The 20632-nt window shown below is 44.0% G+C and overlaps 1 protein-coding gene across 7 annotated transcripts in view; it reads left to right on the top strand.

The window, feature by feature from the left end:
• Window positions 1–20632, top strand: part of BIN1 (bridging integrator 1) — a 91037-nt gene that overhangs the window by 21749 nt on the left and 48656 nt on the right. For all 7 annotated transcript variants that reach the window (XM_063400818.1, XM_063400819.1, XM_063400820.1 and 4 more), the window contains exon 2: window positions 16404–16484. In XM_063400818.1, coding sequence (XP_063256888.1) covers window positions 16404–16484 — 81 coding nt within the window. The remainder of the gene's footprint in view (window positions 1–16403; window positions 16485–20632) is intronic.

Raw genomic sequence — 20632 nt, forward strand, 5'->3', positions numbered from 1 at the left:
TGATGTAACAGATTTGTTTGTGGCAAAAATCTGAAAACTCAGTGGGATTTTCTCCCCATTCTGAAGAAGATGGATGAATGACAGTGCACCTTTCATGTGTCCTTTGTATTCTTGGGGTACTTCTTAAATAAACCCTGGTAACACTCTCTCATGCTGTGTTGAACCACTAGGAGCACAGTGTGTTGGTGAGAGCTGGACACTCCCAACCAAACATGAGCAAAGCAAAATTGCCTGCTCAGATCTGGCTCCTAGAGTGGTGAGATGGCTTTGCACAGAGTGCCTCCCTCGCTGATCCTCCTGTCTCTTCTGAGAAGGATGATTTTATGTAATTTATGGTGGAGGTTGTTTGGCTGATGCCTGGTTTGCTAGGTGTTTGCCTAGCTGTCACTGTTCATCTCACTTCCTGACTGACAATTGCTTTCATGGATAATCAGAGAAGTAGTAACTCCCATGTTGTCATCTGTGGCTGCTTTCTGATGCTTTCTACAGTGCCAGATGATATGTTGTGGTTTCTGCCTTATTTCATGTATTGAACCCTTGCCCTTCCTCTTCCCCTTGAGCATAGGTCTAGACTCTCCTCTGCAGGGTTTGTTCTCTGGGAATTTTATTTTCTGAGTAGGTGAACAAAGCCTTCAATCACTCTAGTCACTGAAACCTTAGTTCCCCTCTTTTGCTGGTTCTTGCTCTTCCCTGACTTCAGCAGCAGCAAGAACAGAGGCAGACTCAGAAACCACCTGGATAAGGGAGTCTATGTCAAAACCAAAGTTGATCTTAGGTTACCTATGGAAAAAATCCACTGCAAGGAACTAGGCAAATGGAAAAGGTCTCTTGTATTTCATGTGTGGGATTAAGAAGGGAAAAATCACTGGTATGTAATTATCTGGAATAAAAATGCTTTAGATGTTGACTTTATAGTAAAGATTCAAACATGGCTCTGTTCCAGAGACAAACTTTTCAAAAAGCTGTTTGAGAGACTGATCATTACACAAAGTTGTACATGACTGTCTGGAGACAGTTAATGTTTAAATGAGGCAGGTTTTAGAATAGGTAACTTGCCATGTTTGTTGTAACAAAGCATTTAGATGTATCATGTGGGACAGAAGTACAAAAGCTTGTTTGATCCCTTCTCTTTATTTTGCTTTCATGGTAAATTCTGTGCAGCAGAATGAGTTGAATGGAGTGCTGGCATTTAAATGCTCCTACAGTGGTGAATCTACCTGAAGGTCACAGCTTGGTGCTTTTGTCACTGTGGTGGTGACCTGTACTGACACCCAGAACACTTGAATCATTCCTGGTCATCCAGGGTAGTGCCAGGCTATTACATGTCAATTCAACACGTTGAGTATGAAATTAATGTAAGAGGATGTCAATCCTCTTAGATACTAGCAGGTGGTTCTCTAGTCTGCGTGTGTGACCTAAAGTGTGTAAAAGTGGGGTTTCAAGGGACTGGCTCTTGGTGCTGCAAAGGGAATCCAGAAAAAGTTTGTGAAATACAGAAATCTTGGCATAGAAGATTTCGTGACTTTAGACATAAAGAAGTCCTGATGATGTTTTTGCAGCCCAGGTTGAGCATTAGAGGGGACTTTACAAAGCTGTGGAGTTGGTGGTGGCATAACCAAAGGCAGGTTATGGTGACTGGTGGGCAAAAAGGTGGGCAGCAGTGAATATTCATGAGATCTAAACAGGAGTGATGTGGTTAAAGAGGCTTGCTGTGATCCAGACACAGCTTGAGTTGTATCTGGACCTGCTGGCTCCTGGTAACCCTTTACAAATAAACTCTTGGGTAAGAGGAGATAAAAGCAGCTAGATGAGTTCCAGCCTTCCTTTTGTGAGTGCTGCTAGCAATGGAATAAGTGTGCTTTAACCACAGAAGGTCAGTGAGGCCTTCGGGCTCCAGACAGACATGATTTTATTGTTAGCCTGTATAACAAGATTAGCACCAAATGACTTGCAGAGCAAGCCAGGTGGTCTTTAATCTTCCTTATCTGGGTTGGTATGAAGACATTTTCATTATCATGACAAATGTTGTGGCTGAAAACTTTGACAAAATCAGGTCTTCAGTGACAAGTGTTTTCTGTGGGAACTCTCAACTTTATTAAACACAAAACATTGAAAGAGTGGTGGATGAGGTTTTTTCTTTTTGTTTGGTTGGGTTTTTGTTTATTGTTTTGTTGTGGGTTTTTTCTTTTTTTCTTTCTTTCTTTTTCAAAAGATGAAAACTCCCACAGGGAACCCATGTTTTTGAAAGTTTTTGAAGTTTTTGGTGGGAAAGAAATCTCTGTGGTGAATCCAGAGGTAGTGCTGAACTTCCCAACTAAGGGGGCAGTGGATAGCACAGCTGAAGCTACAAGTTACATGAGATTTCTTTCTGGAGTGCAGGTTCTTTTCTGATTCCTAGGATGCTGTCACTTGTGTACCTATGGCTTGCAAGCTCCTAGTGATTGCTCCAGCACAGAGATATAATGTTCATAGTATTAAAAAGTAGGTGAATCTTCATAATAAATGAAGTTTGTGCTTTAACAACCCAGATATTCCCCATCCTATTAGCTGTACTTGTGATCATGGCTGACCTTTATGCTGCAAGACCACAGGGCACAGCAGTTTGCTCCCATGTAGGAGTAAGCTCGGATCCAGACTAGACTATCTTTATTTTGTCTCGATTTCAAGTCTCCTGTCAACAACACAATTGACAAAGTCAAAGGAATAAATCGGAACCACCCTGAAAATATCTGTTTATATGTCATGTTGAAACTGTTGTGGAGTTTTCCTTATGCTGAGGCGAAGCTAATCCCATCTTTTCAAAATGAGAAACTTTAACCTATGTAAATACTGGGTGCTTATCAAATACTGTGATGGGATGGGGAAGGGAGTTGTATTTTAAAAGCTGGGTTGATAATGAAAATGCAATTTGAGTTAATAATTTCTGGCAAGATGACTTGTCCACCTTGTAACTTTACATCTTTCCCCTTTTGCTTATTATCTGGGCACATTAACTTTATGGTTCTTCATTGTAGCAGCCCAAGAGGTTTGCAAAGGACTTTGATTTGCACAACTTTTGTGGGAGTGAACAGGGAAACTCAGACTCTGACCCCTGGATTTCCAAGAGGCCCCTTAAACACCTTTTGAAAGTGTGCTGAGAGTGAAGTCAGCTGTGCAGGAAGGTTGAGAACTGTGTGCTTGACTCTTCTTGCAGGAGTTGGTGCCATTTGTACCAGATGTTTACAAAAAGCATGTGAAGAGATGGTGAACAGAAGAACACAAGCAAGAGGGAGGCCAGGACAGAGTAGCAGGGGGTTATCACTGGGCACATGGGTGTCTTAGCAACTGCTATGATTGTGACTGATATTTGTATTATTTTAGTTATGACAGAGGATTGAAGGAATGGTGATGATATTTGTAGACACACAGGTGCTTTTTAGTGGATGAACAAAAGACAAGTAATAGGATGGGCAGGGAGTGCTTGTGCACTGGTGGCTGCAGTTCCAGTGATACACATGCCTAGGGTCCAAGGTGATGGATGTAACTCCCCTCCTTTAGGTTTAGCCCAGTTTTCTCCATGCAGAAAGCCATAAATCATATCTTCCTTCTGGTTACTTTGCTTTTTCTATAGGTGCTGTCTCTGCTCTGCGTTAAAAGCTCTGTATTGGAAATTTAAAGTCTGGAGTGTACAACAAGATATCCCCTTCTTTACACCCATTCATATCCTGGATGCAAAACAAAATTTGTGGGCCCGGTTCTGTCCACAAGCACTGCCACAAAGCTGGAATCAAATAAAAGCAAGGGGGTTTGCTCCCAGGTTACTGAGTATCCACCTGTTCCCCAGAGAATCCTGCATTCCCAGTGTGCCCTTTTTGAGAGATGGCAAGTGCCAGGCTGCCTCCTTGTCACTCTGTAATAGGATGTGACTGGGTAGTGCAAAGCCAATGCTAGTTTTTTGTGACACCCTCCTCAGGGATGATGCAGGTGAGCCAAGCCTGTGCTTGGCTCAGTCCACTTGGGTGCTGCTCTGCAAACCAGGGGAAGCTGCCTTGATTCATACATAAAATGTTTTCCATGAATCCACTTGAAATTTCAGGCCTTTCCAAGTGAGGCTGTAACATCAAGTGGTGGCATGTGGAGCTGGGCTTTGGAGAGCTGCAGCTTGTTGACAGTTTTCCTGGTAATTAATGGCCACAGCGAGGGCTTGCAGATTCTGAGAATAGACCCTGCCTTTGCTTTGGGGGAGACAGCTGACAATGGTGTTTGATACAGCAATATGTCTCTGCCTGGCTTTTGATTGACAGGAACACAAACTTGTTCCCCTCCCAGCCATGGCTTAAACCTGGTGGTGACATTTACAGCAGAGTTAACTTCTCTGGTCTAAGTTTAGATGGTGATTTTGTGTTTGTCTGCATGTGCGTGCTTAATAAGATAGAAAAACGGGAGGCCTTCTGCAAATGAAAATGTAATAGGAATTTCAAACCATGTCTGAATGTGGAAGAGGGAGGTGTTAAACCTTCATGGATTTTCATGGACTAGTTGCCGTAGATTCTCATTTAAGATACTGGAGTGTTGAAAGGTTATTACCTATTTTGGCAACTTTGAGTTTGCTCTTATTAAATGTGTGGTAAATATTCATAACTGTGGACTGTCAGTATGACTGGGTGGTTTTGGGCTTCCTGGGCAAGCTGAACTTAGAATTGGCTGGTAGCCTTAGCCCCACCTGTGCCCAGCTAATGACATGTTTCGTGGGTGTATGTCCGTAAGCCATCTGGAAATAGCATGTGGTCTTAGCTGACTGCTGAGATCTCATTTCTTGCCTTGCATCCCTGTTACTCTTTCAGAAGAGTCTCCTGTTAATGAACCTTGTTGCAAGACAGAAATTCTCCTGCCTCCCACAGCAGGCTAGACCAAAAAAGCAGGGCTGGCCTTGCAGGATGAGGAAGCCTGTTCTATTTGAATCTTCAAGCAAATGGTGCTGAAGCACAGTGAGAGAGGAGCAGATCCTTGTCCAGTGATGGCTGAGGAAGAAATGTCCTGAGCTTATGCATAACTTGACACTGTTAAATGGTGCTTGAGTGAGAGCACCTTTTGGTCACTGTCACTTAAAAGGCTGTTTCAGATGAATGACACAAAGAAGAATGGTTTTGCTTTCCTTTGCAGACCTTTGGTAAACTTTCATTCTTTTGGGAATGTGACTTTCTTCTGATGCTGTCTTCTCCAAGGCCTGGTCTGGCAGCAAGTGTTTAACCCAAATAGAAATATCTGTTTCTTCAACCAGGCCCTGATGCTCTATATCCTCCACTAGATTTGTGAAGGATTTGCACCAATGTTCCCCTGACATTATGGTGAAAAATGTGTTATAAAAGCTGGTGGAACTCCTCAACTCTTTGTGAACATTGTGAACAATTTACTGGCCTCATGTTTGTGGAGAGTTGACCTGTCACTTCAGGCAGTGCTAGAAGTTACTTGGGAGAAAGGTGTGGTTTCGAGTGGTGTCCAGAGAAACCACAAACCATATGGACAACACTAGCATTTAGAGAAGTGGTTTCATCCATTCTTTATAAGACAGGAAAGCTCCTGGGTTTGGCTCCATTTTTTCTAAAATGAAGGTGCAAATGTACAATCAGGGTAGAGGGACTGGGTTGCATCAACCCCCTCAGAACTGCTCTGTCATGTTAGCAGTCCACATGTCTTTGTATCCACCTTACCTCCCTTCTGTGTTCCTGATCAGAAACAATTGGATGCTTATGACAGGTGGGAAAAATTTGCTGGAAAGGATTTCATATCATTCCCTTTCTCCTCTGTTTCTACTTCTTTCAGTCCTTGCTCTTCAAGTTTGCAAAACTACACTTATGTAAGCAGTGCTAGCAGTGTTATCTGTTGTCACTTGATATTTGTGGAGTGAGCTGCATCTTTTGTCTGTAGGAGACTTGAGGATTTTCAGTTACGTGTGCTTTGCAACCCCTCTGCCCTTTGCTAAGCTGGACACATGGTCCAGTTTCATTCTTGTTAGTGTGCTAGTGCATTAGTACTGCAGCACTTCTGAGGAGTTAAACTCAGGGTCGGGATCCCACTGTAAATAAATCTGAAACAGAAAAGGCCTTTTGCCTTGAGGTCACATACGATGAATGATGATAAAGCAGACCAAGCTTTTGCGGCTGCACTGATGCTGTAATCAGCAATCCTGTTTGCCTGGATTTGGGATTTTCAGGGGAATGGAGTACCAGAGTGAGAGAGAAGACTTGGTCCATCAGCACTCCTGGGAATGAAAGGTACTGAATTCTGGAGATTGATGAATCTTGTTATTTCAGTAACTATGTATGGAATAATACCAAAATCCCTAGGCATTCCAAGTGACATCTGAAAAGATATGAGTGAAACGGTATCTATAGATACAGATATCTATGATATCTATCTATCTGTATCTATCTATAAAGATATCTACAATTGGTATTGTCTTTCTTGGACAAAAAAAGAAGAGGAAATACTTTCTTTCCACTACACTTCATCAAATAAAGAGATGTTTTGAGCCATCTCTAGCTGTGTAATGCTTTCCTTGAAATACTTTGCAACAGTTTTAAGTTGTTGTTCCTGTGTTGTTTCATGTTTTAGTGCTGATGAATGTATGGTGCACAGCAGGAATAAAAACAATCTGAGATCTTTTAACAGACCCCCCCCCCCCCCAATTGATTTATAGTGACCACATTTCCTCAGTGTGCCTTTTTCTTCTCCTCAGGGAGTGACAGCTCATGTCCACTTGTTTGTAATATATTCAGCATCTGTCGACACTATTCCAGCATGAAGCTGAGCAGAGCCATCTTGTCCAAGGCTGGTAACTGAGCTCTGAGAGTGCTGTCAAAAATAAAAGCTGCTGAGCTTGAACCAGATCTGGATATCTGAGAACTGGAAACTGTGAAGAACAGAAGTGACTGAGTTGGTAACTCGGAGCACTGCATGCCTTGCCATGTACCATGTTTAAGGATTTAGCAAACAATTGCTGCTACTTTACCATATGAAGGAGCCCTCTCTCTTTAAAAAACAGCAAAAGAAAAAAGGCAAAAGCACCCTGAGGTGCCTCTCCCACTCTGGCTTCATCTGCCAAGCTCACAGGATGCAGGCACTGCGCAGTCCTTGGTGTCTGGTGCGGGTGTGACAGAATCCAGCACAGCACCCTTGCTGCCCTGTTCTCATGTCAGTTGAGCTGGGCTCTCTCAGCAGCTCTTGGCATCTTCTTCCACGAAGGAAAAAGACACTTGAGAAGTGTGCACAGCTCTATGTTGAGGACATGGCTGTGATCCTTTGGGAAGAGGGGACAGCTGAACTCCTCATGTCATTGCCTGCTGTGGGAACATACGTGACTGGTAGCATGGGGACAGCATCTCCTTTCACACTGCTGGGAAATCTGTACCTATCTGTAGGCTGTGAAATGTGGAAGGGCCTCTTCTCCCCAGATGGTGCAATCAAGAAATGTCATTTGTGTTGTACCTGATATAGGTGTGGTGAGTGTCCTGTACCTTGATTTGTGCTTTGAGGAGTAAACAGTGAAGCATTCTGGATCTGACCTTTGCAGAGATGAAAGCACTTGCTGCCAGGCCAGCTGGGTGGTCCTTCATGGTATCTCCCTTCTAAACATCTCCAAGGTCTATCTTGCTGGTATCTAACAGCAAATCTGCTTGATGCAGATCAATTGACAGGAGTTGTGGGGAGGAGAGAGCTTGTGCTTGGCAACCTATTCTTAATGGAAGAAAATCTGGGGACTGGTGATATGACTTTAAAACCTGCTGATTTGTCCAGAAATGTCTTTTCACTAGTGACCACTGAAATGGTGTTATGTCTTGAATAAAAGAAGGCTCCTACACTGCCAGTTTTAAAAATCCTTGCAAGCATATCTTAAGCTCTTCCTAGGACAGCTAATAAAAAAACCCAGACGTACCTCTGTTAAGGGAGCAATTCTTTTCGTGACTTTTTTCTTTTCTTTTTTTAGAAAATTACTTTAGTAACATTTTTGATGGAACAATCAGCCTGGGGTGTAGCTTTTAAATATATCCCAGTGATGTGAGGGAGTTTTTGAGTTTGAGGTTTTGGTTTTAGGTTTGTACTTTTTTGTTTGTTTGTTTGTTTGTTTTGTTGTGGTTTTTTTCTTTAGAACTCAACTGGAGCCATTCAAGAGTAATATTAACAATTTTTTCCCACTGAAAATGCTTATCTGATGTAAAAGCAAGGGAGTGCATATAGAGCTTGCCCATTTCTTCAACAGAGCTTGTTATTTATAGGCTTTTTGTCAAAGCTGATGCTAGAAAAAATTGACTGAGCCCCTGAGCTTTGTGTACACTTAAATATCATCTTTATATTTTTCCTTAATGAGTCTGTGTAAGACTACAATCAGCACAGATTATCTGCACAGTACTTACTGTGCCTTTTGGTTTAGTATTCTGACCTGTACAAGTCCCACTGCTGTGTTCTGGGAAGCCAAGAATCAACCCATCCCACTTAGATGCTGTAGCCCAGTTCTGTGGGAAGTAGCAGTGAGCCTTGCTATAAGGTAAAGGACTATGAACATTTTTTTAAAGCATAGCTTGGTGACCATATACTGCATTTAGAGACAGTGTTAGCACGTAGTGAAGGCTTCCCAGAGTGGGAGTGGCATTAAGGCAGGGAAATGTCAAAGCCCATTTTAGAAAAGTGATTTGATCACAGCATGGAGGTTAAGAGTGAAGTGTTCAGTACCTTCCTCGGGAAGAATTGAGTATTGTCAGTAGGGTGGGAATGGCCTGGGGAGAAACTGTCATAGGTTCTACTCCAAAAACAAAGATGCTTTTAATGTGGGTCCTCAGGGACATTGGTCTTGCTGACACAGAGAGCAGGGTCAGCAGGTGATATTGCAGATTCTGAGAGCAGTAGAAAGAGAAGAGGTAACCAGGAAAATTAAAATCATTCTGGCCTTTTTCCTAGTGCAGAAGATGAACTGGGCTTCTGGCCCCATATCCAAGAGGGCTTTTTATCTTGGACACAGGGTTCTACCTATGGGTTTAGCAATTTAGACCAGCCAGGCAGGACAGGAGTTCTCTAACAACAGCTGGAGGACTGTGCAGAAACAGCCTGAGATCCACTAAACTCATGGAGGTAGTTGTGGGAGGAATGTCCAAAAACTGGGGTTAGACCTGATTCTTCTGTTTGTGGTCATCTATGGTCTTAGGACACTTGATGTCTTGTATATTTTAAGATTCTGACTTCAGCCTGGTGAAACTTGTTGCCATGCACTCTCTCTTGAGCCCATTATGGGGAAGCAGGTTTTCCAGGAAATAATTCTGAGTGAGAAAACTGGAACTTTATTTTTTTTCTATATTGACTACAGAATGAGAGAGAAGAATGAAGCATGAAAAGCATTGCAATATGACCAGTGAGTCATGTTAAACTTGAGAGGTGTGTCCTGAAGGTGCAGGTCATGGTGAGGCTGCTATTTAACATCTGTCAGAGACAAATACTTGAGATGAGCCTTCAAGGCGATGCAGCATGACTGGCTCCTACAGAATTTTTTAAAGATGGTGCTATTTAGGGAAGATGATAGATGCTGTTTCTTTGGCTATGCATGCTGTTAATATCTAGTCACACTTGGGTTTATGTTACACTTTATGTTGTATGGAGGAGGGAATGAGATCTTTTTGAGCAGGATATTTGTTTGGAGATCAAGTGATTGACCTTCATTGAAGCTGGATTTGGGAAAGAATAGCTTTGGAAGGGTCTTACAAGATCTGACTCCTTTGTAGAGTGGGTTCAATCTGGCTTAAATCACACTTTGAGATGTCTTTCATTAGCAAAGGACTTTGATGCTATCTATCCTAATTATTTAAATTCCTCACTGTCAGCATACTTTGGGTGATGTGTACAGAAAATTGTCCTTTTTTAGTTGTTTGTGTTTTAGAATATGGCTCTAAGCATGCAAATTCTTACATAGTTTAACTAGAGGGGACACCTGTGAAAGTCAAACTCAGTGTGCCTTTAGCTGAGCACTGAAAATTGGTCATCTCATCTCTCTGTTCATCTTTTTACCATTTGCCATCTGGAAATGCCAGGGATAAATTTGGTGACTGTGTGACATACTGACCAAACACTCCTCCGTACAGCTGGATGGATGTGACATTAGACATGGCTTTTCCAGGTCATGCAGGAAGTCTCTAACAAAATGCAGTATTGGACCCTCATTTCCCAACACTTAGTTCTGTAGCAGAGGCAATGTCCTGTCTTTGTGGATTCTATTGAACCTTGTTAGCAAGTAAGAAGCAAACAAGAACAGCTCTGTCTGTGCCAAGTTTGACATTGCCCTTTCCCATCTTCCAGTGATCCAAGGGTCTTGGTGATTGCTGAACTATGGCAATAATTTCCTCAATTTAAAATGAGGCGTTCATATGTTTGGAGTTTCTTCCTTTCCACCCCCTCTTCCTTTGTCCAGTTGTTTGAAAGAAAGACTTAATTGTGTCAGGCTTATACGAGGAAAGCCAGGCTGTCCCCAAAACCAGCCTGAAGTCAGGCATGGAGGGCAGGAGGATGTGCCCTTCTCCTGGGGAGGGCTGGAGGGGGAGCACATTCCCACTGCTGCTCATGCCTTTCTCCCCAAATCTGAATGCAATAACCGAAGTATTCCATAAGCACAAATCTACTTTACTGAACAAGTGACATTGCATCTGGGCACAGAAGAAATGAGGTTTGAAAAAGCTTACGAAACTTCCTTTGTTTGTACCTTAAGTTACGTGGCTTTGTGCTTTTGGCTTTGGACACTATTTTCTTCTCCTCCTCTTCCGGATGGAATGTCTTCCGTGGAATAACAGGCAGCAGCCTGAGATCAAAGGCCTATTTGTTCTGTTGCTAGTTGACCCATTGACACATGCAAATTTATTGCAATTCAAAATTAGTCACAGTAGTTACTGGCTCAGTGCCCATTTGGTACTTGCAGGTTATGCACTGGAGTTGGCAGACACAGCAGCAGTCAGAGGTGTTGTTGATAAGGGGTGGAGAGGTCAGGAGATGATTTAGGGGCAGTGATTTAGGGGCAGTGGGCCCATGTCAGTAAGGTGTAAGTGCAGCCCCTCTCTGATACTGTGGAGAGTAAGACTTGTAGGGCTGAAGTTCCCTGGCTGTGGGCATAATGACTTCCCCTTCATCGGGGCTGGAGCACTCTAAATTCAGATGTTTCAGAGACAGATTTAGCTTTGTTTGAGATCCACAAAATAAATGTATTTATTTTATTGCCTTCCTGCTCATCACTTGCATTCCCTAAACTTTGGAGAATGCAAAGTTGGCATTCTTTGGCCGAGGTGACCCATATGCCATGGAAAAGTAGAGTTTTACTAGGTTATTGGTTAACATAATGAGTCTACATGGGGTTTGTTGAGAATATTTGGGGTTTCAGGGCTTTTGTTATCTTGTGGCATCGATATTTTAAAAGGGAGTGAGGGAAGATGCTGACTGAGAACTGTGGCTGCATTAAGCAGCTGGCATATATTTCTTTATTAGAAAGCATAAATGTAAAGCTCTATTAGAAAGCATAAAAGTAACTGCTACTTTTTTGAGCAAAGCAGACCTGCATTTGTCTTGATGCTGATAGCTGCTGCCCTGCCAGCAAGTGTTTGTCCTTCCTGGGGATTGCTGCTCTGTATCAGAATTTGGTGGTTGCAGGGCTGATGTCCAGATCTCCATTCCCTTCTTGCCCAGTGCTTGAAGCAGAGCACTGGAGACTCTATGCTAATCAGTGTGGGGGCTTGCCCTTCAGGAATATTTCCACCTGTACAAACCTGGGAACAAAAAGGGTAAACTGCAGCCAGATAAGATGCTTCCTTTTGAGTTGTACAAAGTTGTGGTATTTAGGTAATGATCAGTCATTGTGTAAACCTAATGGCCTTTGAGGAGAACCTGCAACTTGGATAGCCCAAAGCAAATTTTCAAATTTGCTAGGAACATCTGCTGTTTTTAAAGGCTATTTCATGCCTTTATTTCTCTGACCACTGCTAGTAAATACTACATCTCTGATATAAAGATTTTCATATTTCCCTTTCACTTCTTCTGTGTCACCTCACTTCTCGAAGTGTAGCAATTCCAAGTTTACTGCAGATGGTTCTGCCCACAACAGCAGATTACAAACACATCTGGGATGTGAGAGGAATGTGATTATTTACTGATTTGTTAACAGCATCTTGCCTTCTAGGTTCTTTAAGTGTTTTTATAATTTCAGTTGAACTCTGAGTCTCCTTGTTTAGTTTGTTGCTTTTATTCAAATGCAGGAAAACCTGAGGCTCCCTGGGTGGAATTTGGCTCTCTTTGGAGATATTTCAGTAGCTGATCTGTTCCTGTTGGTCTTAGTGTATGCAGCATTTGCAGGTCTAGCTCTAATTGTAAGAAGAGACCCGGTTTCTGAGAAATGCTGGAAAAGATATCTGGTGCAGGAGGCCAAAAACACTGACTGGGATGACAGCCCCATCCTGTCATAGTAAATCAAGACTGTAAACCAATAAATTGTAGTAAATCAAGACTAGAACCCACGAGAGCCTCCTCTGAAATCCGTTTTACGAGGTGTTCTGTGGGATTCATACAAAGTATTCCCTCCTTCACCCTATCTTGCCCCATCTTGAAATGGTCCCTATCCTTATGCAGGGCCAGGACTCCTGAGGTCAAGGGCAGACCAAGGAGCCTGGCCATGGTTGCTGCTTAATCTTTGAAATGCCAGATCCATGCCCGCTTCTGGTGTGGTTTGCCGCCAGACAGCAGCTGACACATCACACCATCTCTGATCCGCCCCGAGATCTGGGAGCTGCGGTGGAGCCCGGTCTCCTACCCTGGTAAATCTGCTCCATTAATAGCTATCAAAGAGCCTGAAGTTTCCATCCCAACTTTATCTGGCTTTGCAGTGAGCTGGAGGATTAAAAACTGTCACAGGGGAAGGGAGGGAGCAGCCGCGGCTCACCCGGAATAGCCTGACCTATGACGGCACGGACGGGCCTGGGCAGGGGAGCTGTCCTCTGAGCTCAGGGGCTATTAGCAGTGAGCACAGACACGTCTGCGGCCAGCAGCACGCCCAGGGCCAGCTGCTGCAGCCCTGCCTGCTCCAGGGAAGCCAGGGGGATTTGTTAGTACAACCTGCCAGCACAGCTCTTTGGTGGGGGAGCTGGGAGTAGGCTTGAGGGCCTTGTGGTGCCGTCCTTCTGTGCTGCTCAGGGGACTTGGGGTTTGACCTCTGGGCTGTTCAAGGGGGCAAATCTGGTTATGAGGGAGAGCATTATGAGGAGATAACCACTGTCCTGCTGCAGCCCAGGGCTGTTGTCTCTCATCGTAGCAGGTGAAAAAAGGGATCATTGTATGGCTGGGGCTTAGGGGCCAGCAGGCATGGGCACAGCCTTCATCTACCACATGGGGAGTAGTGTAGGAGGCAAGAGCAGGGTTTTTTTGTGTAGCCAGGCATTCACTTCTCACAGCCTCTCTCTTGTACCTGGTTTTGTTTTCCTTGCTTTATTTCATCTGTTTAAGTCATCTGTTTCACCCACCCCTTGTCACCACTGTAGGATCACATGGGTTTTCTTCTTCCTCCTCATTCAGAGCTGCTCCTCACCTGAGCTTTCCTGTTACAGCAGGAGCTTTTTCCTTAGAGATAGGTGGGGAGTTAGAGCCCTTTGCAGTGCCCAGTGTTTTGCAGGAACTGTGCAGAGCACCTCAGCATAGTGGAACAAGATTTTTCCAGCTGGCCAGATGATTCCAGACTAAGTGTGCATGTTTCCCAAGGGGCAGTAGAACTGGAAATTAACTCCTTGGATATGATGGAAGCAGGCATGTGGCTCCATAATGAATAGTCTTTGAGTGCTGTTCAGTGTTTTACACCAGGAAGCACTGAGGCTGTTCTGAACCTTTGACCCTGGTGACATACTCCAGATTCCTCGCAGTTAAATGCTCTCCTTCCCTCCCCTCCAGGCCTGAAAGCATCACATCTTTTGACTAGCCAGACAGATGCATGGCCCTGTAAAAATCTCCTTTGTATCCCCAGTAATTCTATTGATCTGCACATTGAGAACATAATTCTGCTTTGGAATTTACAGCTTGCATACTTTATTGTTATCAGTGATGGGTGCTGTTGGTGTGCCTGCTCTTTGAACATCTAGAAAGCCACCCAGCACTGGAAAATCCCTGCTCCATCCATCTGACAGCCTAGGGGGGTGCAGCTGAACAGTTTGTCCATATCACTTGATGAGAAAGATGAGGCCACACTGAATCCTTCTCTCCTGCTGGCATGGCAGAGGAATATGTAACTTCAGCAGCAGTGTTGCTATGGGATGTGCTCCCCTTTGCTAGAGTGGATGGGCACAGGAGACACCAGAGTCTGGTGTACAGGACTCTGCCAGTACTAGCAACATTCCCTCTCCTCTCTCCAACAAGCTCTTGTGTGCCAAGGGTTTGTGAGGAAGAAAAGAATATTCATGCTGTGTCCTGCTGTGTAGACAGCTTTACCAAGCACATTAGGCATTTGTAGCTGCAGTGTTTGTTGCTGGCATTTGAGCTGTAGAAATTTGTACGTAAAGTCCTGGCGGTTCTTGATTCAGCTCTTGGTGACAAGGAGGGCACTCTTGTCTGTGTGTCCTTTTCCCTCCTTTTGGTGACACTGCAATAGCTCAGCAATTTCTGGAGATGAAGAGAAGCTGTTGAACAGAGGGAGAATGAAAAGCAGTTATTCCCTCCTAGACATTTAATCCCAGCTGAAATAAGGGGATTTAGGAGCTGGATGCTGAATGACTGCACTGATTTATCACATCTTCCACCACAGTCAGTTTCTGTGATAGGGGTGAGATGGTAATATCCATCTCCATGGGGGAGAGAGGAACTGAGATCAGCCAAATAGGTGTAACAGGTGTCCTCCACCTCAACAGTATAAAAAACCCATGAGAGTCAGCCAGTAGGTGCATGGCCAGTTGGATTAAATTATTGTTATAGGTCACTTCAAATTGAAAATACTCTATTGTACATCCTGTTGCAGGATGCTTTTCAATTCCATTTTGGGGACTAATCATGAAAGACTGCAGGGGAAAAATTCTCTGTATGTTCTCTGAGAAGATCCATGGGTAGCAAAGGCAGCTGGAGGAAGCTGGTCTGGGTGACTGGCATGATTCTCTGGCAGTCCCTCAGAGTCTGGGAACACTTATTAATGGTCTGCCTGAAGACCTGGTATCAGTAACAGAGACCTGCTTTTTTCAACTTAATCCTCTTCTCCCCAGAAGGGGCTGAGCATGATCGCTGGGGTCTGTGGGTAAAGGGCTGTTCTGCTGTGCTCAGCAGAGCAAGGGAGGCTCCAGCTTTCCAGGGCTTCCTGCCTCTTGGGCAGTCATGCCCGTTCCAGACACGGCTGCATCAGCTCTCTTTCTAGCTCACCTCTGGCTCACCAAAACATCCTGTGGCTGAGGACTGGGTAGGCTTTTTCTCTGAGACAAGGTGCTCTTTTTTGTTTGTTTGTTTGTTTTTCCATGGTTAGGTTTTAGTTTTGATTCAGAGAGATGATATAATCTGCATTAACCAGTTACAGGGTATATCCCAGTCTCCCTGCAGCTGGAGTTGCTTGGCAAATAGCCAAGCCATGGCAAATAGCTGCTGCCCTCCTCCACAGTTATGCCCTGACTTCTTGTGATGAATGTACCTGCCAGCCCAGAACATGAAATGCTGTTTTGTTCCAAGCCTGGGAGCAATCCACTTAGCTGCATGGAGAGGGAACTAAGAGAGAGAGGTGATAAGAGAAGTAGGCTGATAAGGGTTTTTTTACAGGCTGTGGGGAGGTGTGCTGTGCAGGGAGGTGGCTGCTGACACTCTCAGAAGTGACACTTGGACTCAGTGTCACTCAGTGTCACACAGATTAATGGTGTAAGGTCCCCCCCAGTGGCTTTCAGCCCCCAGCTCTTGCCAAGCATGTACCTAGTGAGAAAAGGTGGAAAGAAGGTGGGACTTTCACTGCTCCAGCCAGCCTCTCTCCCTGAGATCTCTGCAGAGCTTTCTGTGTTTGAGGACCATCCTGGGAGCAGAACCCCACCCTGTCTGGGCTAGAGACTAGTGTTAAATCAGGATAAATGTAACTGCACAACACAAGGCTTGTTAGGGATGTGGTTTCTGTCTTGCTGGTTCAGGAGATAACTGGATTGCTATTGGCTTGTATGCAAAAAGCAGTCATGCTCTTCAGTACAGCAAAATGTAAGAGGTCCAAGTTCTTCCTGACTCATCTGTAAATCTGTTTTTGAGCTATGACTGTGTGGAAAAATATTCTGAAAATTTTGAGCACAAGAATAAGGGTGACTTTCTAATTTTTCTTCTCTCAGCTTAAGGACCAAAAATGTGCAAGTGTTTTTTTGTCTCTGCTTTGCTGTATCTGTGTTTGAAGTCTCCTTTCTTCTCTTTCTCCACAGGTCCTTCAGAAGCTTGGTAAAGCAGATGAAACAAAAGATGAGCAGTTTGAACAGTGTGTGCAGAACTTCAACAAACAGCTGGTAAGATAATTTGCAATATGTAATTGCACCCTGGATTTCAGTATTACCTTCCAGTCATCTGCTGCAGTATGTCATTAAAGGCCATTAAATTAAACAATGACCTAGGCCTATTAAAATGACCCATACCTCATAACTTTTCACTTATGAGAAATGAAATTGTTACTTCCAGGGTCCCTCTCATGGAATCAGTGAGAGAATTAGAGTACACAGAGTTGGAAGGGGCCCATCAGGATCATAAGTCCAAGCTCTTACACTCTGCAGGACACCCCAAGAGTCACACCAAGAGCTTTGTCCTAACGCTTCCTGAACTCTCCCAGGCTTGGTGCTGTGGCCACTTCTCTGGGAATCCTGTCCCAGTGCCCAACCACTTTCAGGGTGAAAAACCTTTTCTTGATACCCAGCCTAAATCTGCCCTGCCTCGGCTTCATCCTGTTTCCTCAGTCCTGTCACTGGTCACAAGAGTGAAGAAATTGGTAAAAATAATACTTGTTCTAGACCCAATTTCAGAGAAAGAAATAGCTCAACCAGAACACTTTCTTCAGTTAGCAGCTGCTTTGTAATGTCATTTTTGCTGCTCCACTGGAAGCGGAGATGTAAGAGCAACATTGTGTTCTTGAAAGACGGATGGGGTGGGAAACAGATTAGAAATAAAAAAATAAAATGGAACGAGGCAGTTTCAGTTTCCTAAGCACAGTGAAGGGCAGAAGAGACAAAGAAAGCAAATAGTGAAAAGGGAACATCCTTCCATGGCTAAGACCTAAATCTGACTTCCTCCCCATACTTGCACAATCTCTGTGTCAGGCCTGAGTCATTATCCTTCTGCGTGTCTGCCTCATCCCCAATATTTTCGTGCACAGAAATTTTTTAACAGTGTAGCAATTTTTCCCCACCCTCCTACTTCCACAGCAGTAGGTTTCAATTGTCAACTGGGTGTGTTTTATTTTCTATCTACAGCCTTCATTATCCCAAAAGGGAAAACACCAGTTACCTTGTGTGTTTTGCTGGTGCTTATTGTTAGAGGAAGCATTGCTTCTATTTTGTAGCAGCATAGCTTGTGGTACTGAAGAAATCTGTTGCCTTTTTGTGGCCTGACACATTTAGGACCTTTTTCTAGAGCTATTAGTGGCAGCTGCATCATGTCTGTTGAGACTCAGCAGATGTGGTTATGTGTCACAAAACCAGCTGAGTAGGGATTTGCCACGGCTGATGGTAATGAAAATCCTTCAGTCTGGCTTTGACTTAGGTGTAACCAGAGCTGATTGCAGATTCCTGGACACTAATGCTTGTTCTCTTGGCAGCAATAGTAGCTATTGCTCCAGGAGTTCATGCAGCATGTCCAGCAATGATATTCTCTTGTACACAGCAGAATACATTTTAACTGCTTTCTGACAGCATGATGTACCAGATGTGACCTCTTTGGTATCATTAATTATTAAGCAATTAAGAAATAACCTTTTTAAAGCAGAAATACAAAAAAAATTTGAACCCAATTTTCTAGATGTGACTTTCTGGGATAGCTTTTTCAGTTTCCAAAACCATGAGTTCCAGTGGTGCATTGAGGACCCTGTTAAAGAAGGACTGTGTCTTGTATCCCTTATATCTGATTTTTTTCCCTGTTTTGTGGAGCAGACGCAAATAATTATATTCCCCAAATAATAAACTCCACAAATAATTAATCAAAGAAGCTGGAGGCTGCTCTGCATTTGCTGCTGGGGGTCTGCTGTTTTGGTTTGGCCCTCAGTTTCCCTATTAGTAAAATAAATGCAGACAATGCCTGTTTTACAGGGCAAACCATGAGTGTGAGTTAGCTGGATTCTTAGGATACCCAGAGCTGAAGACTAAGGGAATAAAATATCAGCTCTAGATACATATATACACACTTGTTTATATTTTTATATGTATGAGGTGTGTGTAGTATAGTTATCTTTGAGATTTCTGTGACCTTTCATTACAAGGTCTGCTCCAATGGGAGTAGAAGTCTGGAGGAAAGCTGACTTTTTGCTGCAGGCTGGTGACAAAACAGTGCTGCTCTCTTGTGGAACTGGCTAGGGTGTGAGCAGGCAGTGACCTTGTTCACTGCCTGATTAGAGGCTCCTCTGACTCTAATGACTGTGTTGGACCACTTTGACACATAGTTCTGTGTGTGGTCTGTTGAGGAATGGAGTGCAGGTCTAAAAAAATCACTTAATCATTTCCAACCAAGGTATTTGTGGTTCTCTCAAATAGTGGTTAAGTGGAAGGGAGGGCATTGCACTTCCTAACTCTCTGCCCATCAGGTTCATTTAAGAGCACCACTCTGAGGTCCCTGAATGGTATGAACTTTTTAGCTCAGATGGATTTGCTTTGTGACAAGGGAGCTGGACCTGCCATGCAGGTGCAGGGCTTGCCTGTGTCTCCCAAAGGCTTGACAATCAGCAGAACTGCCCCTCATTACTCCCTCATGGAGATTCTTTGGCTATTAACCTACCCAAACATCCGTTTGAAGACTCCCTCCTCCTTCCCTTTCCCAACGTCACTTGTGTTCAGTCACTGGCACAAGGATCTGTCACAGGTATTGTCTTTGCTGACCTGGGAGCAAGAGCCTTGCTGTAAAGGTGCAACTCAGCCCCTGTCTGAGGTGTGTCAGGCTTTGGCTTTTCCTGCCCTGTGCTGAAGTACTCACTGGAGGGACAGTGCGAGGCTGGTGGCAGCTCTTACACCTGGCACTGTGTGTGTTTCTGCCTGGCAGAGCAGCTGGGTTTGGTAACCTTCATGAGCTGCCACTTGTGTGGAAGTTCTGGGCTGGTTTACAGCCCTTCACACTGAGCTGTGTGAACACACGCACACTGAGAGGGAAGCTGCTGCTGGCACAGCCTGCATCCACCCCTGCCTGCACCACGCTGTGTTGGGCACAGCCCCGGCTGCAAGGCAGGCAGTGAGGGCTGCATCTTCCCTCCTGCAGAGCAGGTTCCCATTACAGTCAGTAGCTCAGAGAGAGGGTTTCTTCCCAGACAAGAACCTTTCATACCCAGCAGTTTCCATTTCAGCCCCATGTGGCAAAACAAGCTTAACAGCTTCCCTGTGGTACCCCAGGGTGGAGCTTCTCTCCAGTTTTTCATGCTCTGTGTCTTAACAGTTCTAAAGTTCTGCTGAGTGGGGTCTTACCTGGAGCTGTTGGTTCAATGCTTCCCCTCCCTGTAATTACACAGTCTGCTCCTCCAGCCCCACATTAACCTAATCTGGAACAGGACATAACCTCCTGCCCCCTCAGATACCAAACATCCCTGCTGATAATAAAATCCTTCCCACTAGAACTGCAAAACCAGAGAAGTTATGTGAAGGGATTGCAGTCTAATATTAGGATGAAACAATTCCTTTGGGGAAAAAGAGTTTTAGGAAACCTGTCTACTACCAGCAAGGAGCTCTACAGAAAATCACATACTTAGGTGGAGCTTGGTTTCAAGATAAGAAAGCACAAAAGATATCAAATCACTTTTGTGTGTTTCTTTCATGGAGCTGTAAGTAATAGGTGGTTCATTAGGTCTTTGGGAAGAGAGAGAGGTCTTCCAGCCTTCCAGGCATAGCACTTTTATTTTTAAATGTCCATCTGTGCACTGTCCTTCATGTTATACCTGGTTGTGTTATAGGCTCGTGGGCTTGAATTACACTGTGGTTGCAGGTATGGCAATATCTGCTCAAACAAGATGACACTTGTGTGTTTAAACATCTTCATATTGAGCCATACCTCTGTAACTTCCCTCTGTGCACCCTTCAACTCTGATAACTGGGAAGTGGATTTGTTTTTCTGATTCCAGTTTTACTGTTTTCCCTACTTTTTTACTGTTTGGTTTAAGAAGCACCTTTTAAATGTCCCTCAAGAGTGCTGAAAGTTTCTGCTGTGTATAGTATTTGACAGTGTCTAACTGCACTGTGAGAGGTATTTTGGAGAGAACATTGGAACAGGCTCCCCAGAGAAGCCATCCCTGGAAATGTTTGGAAAACATATAGATGTGGCACTGGTTTTAGTGGGCATGGTGATACTCAAAGTTTGGACTTGGAGGTCTTTTCCAGCCTTAATGATTCTCTGATTTATGCAGAATTGTAGGAGTACTTGACAGCTTACTATAGGCTGCTTGAAGAAAGCAGGTGCTGCATGCATTGAGAGAAAG

The sequence above is a fragment of the Prinia subflava genome, chromosome 6 (assembly GCF_021018805.1).
Source record: "Prinia subflava isolate CZ2003 ecotype Zambia chromosome 6, Cam_Psub_1.2, whole genome shotgun sequence".
NCBI classification, from domain to species: Eukaryota; Metazoa; Chordata; class Aves; order Passeriformes; family Cisticolidae; genus Prinia; species Prinia subflava.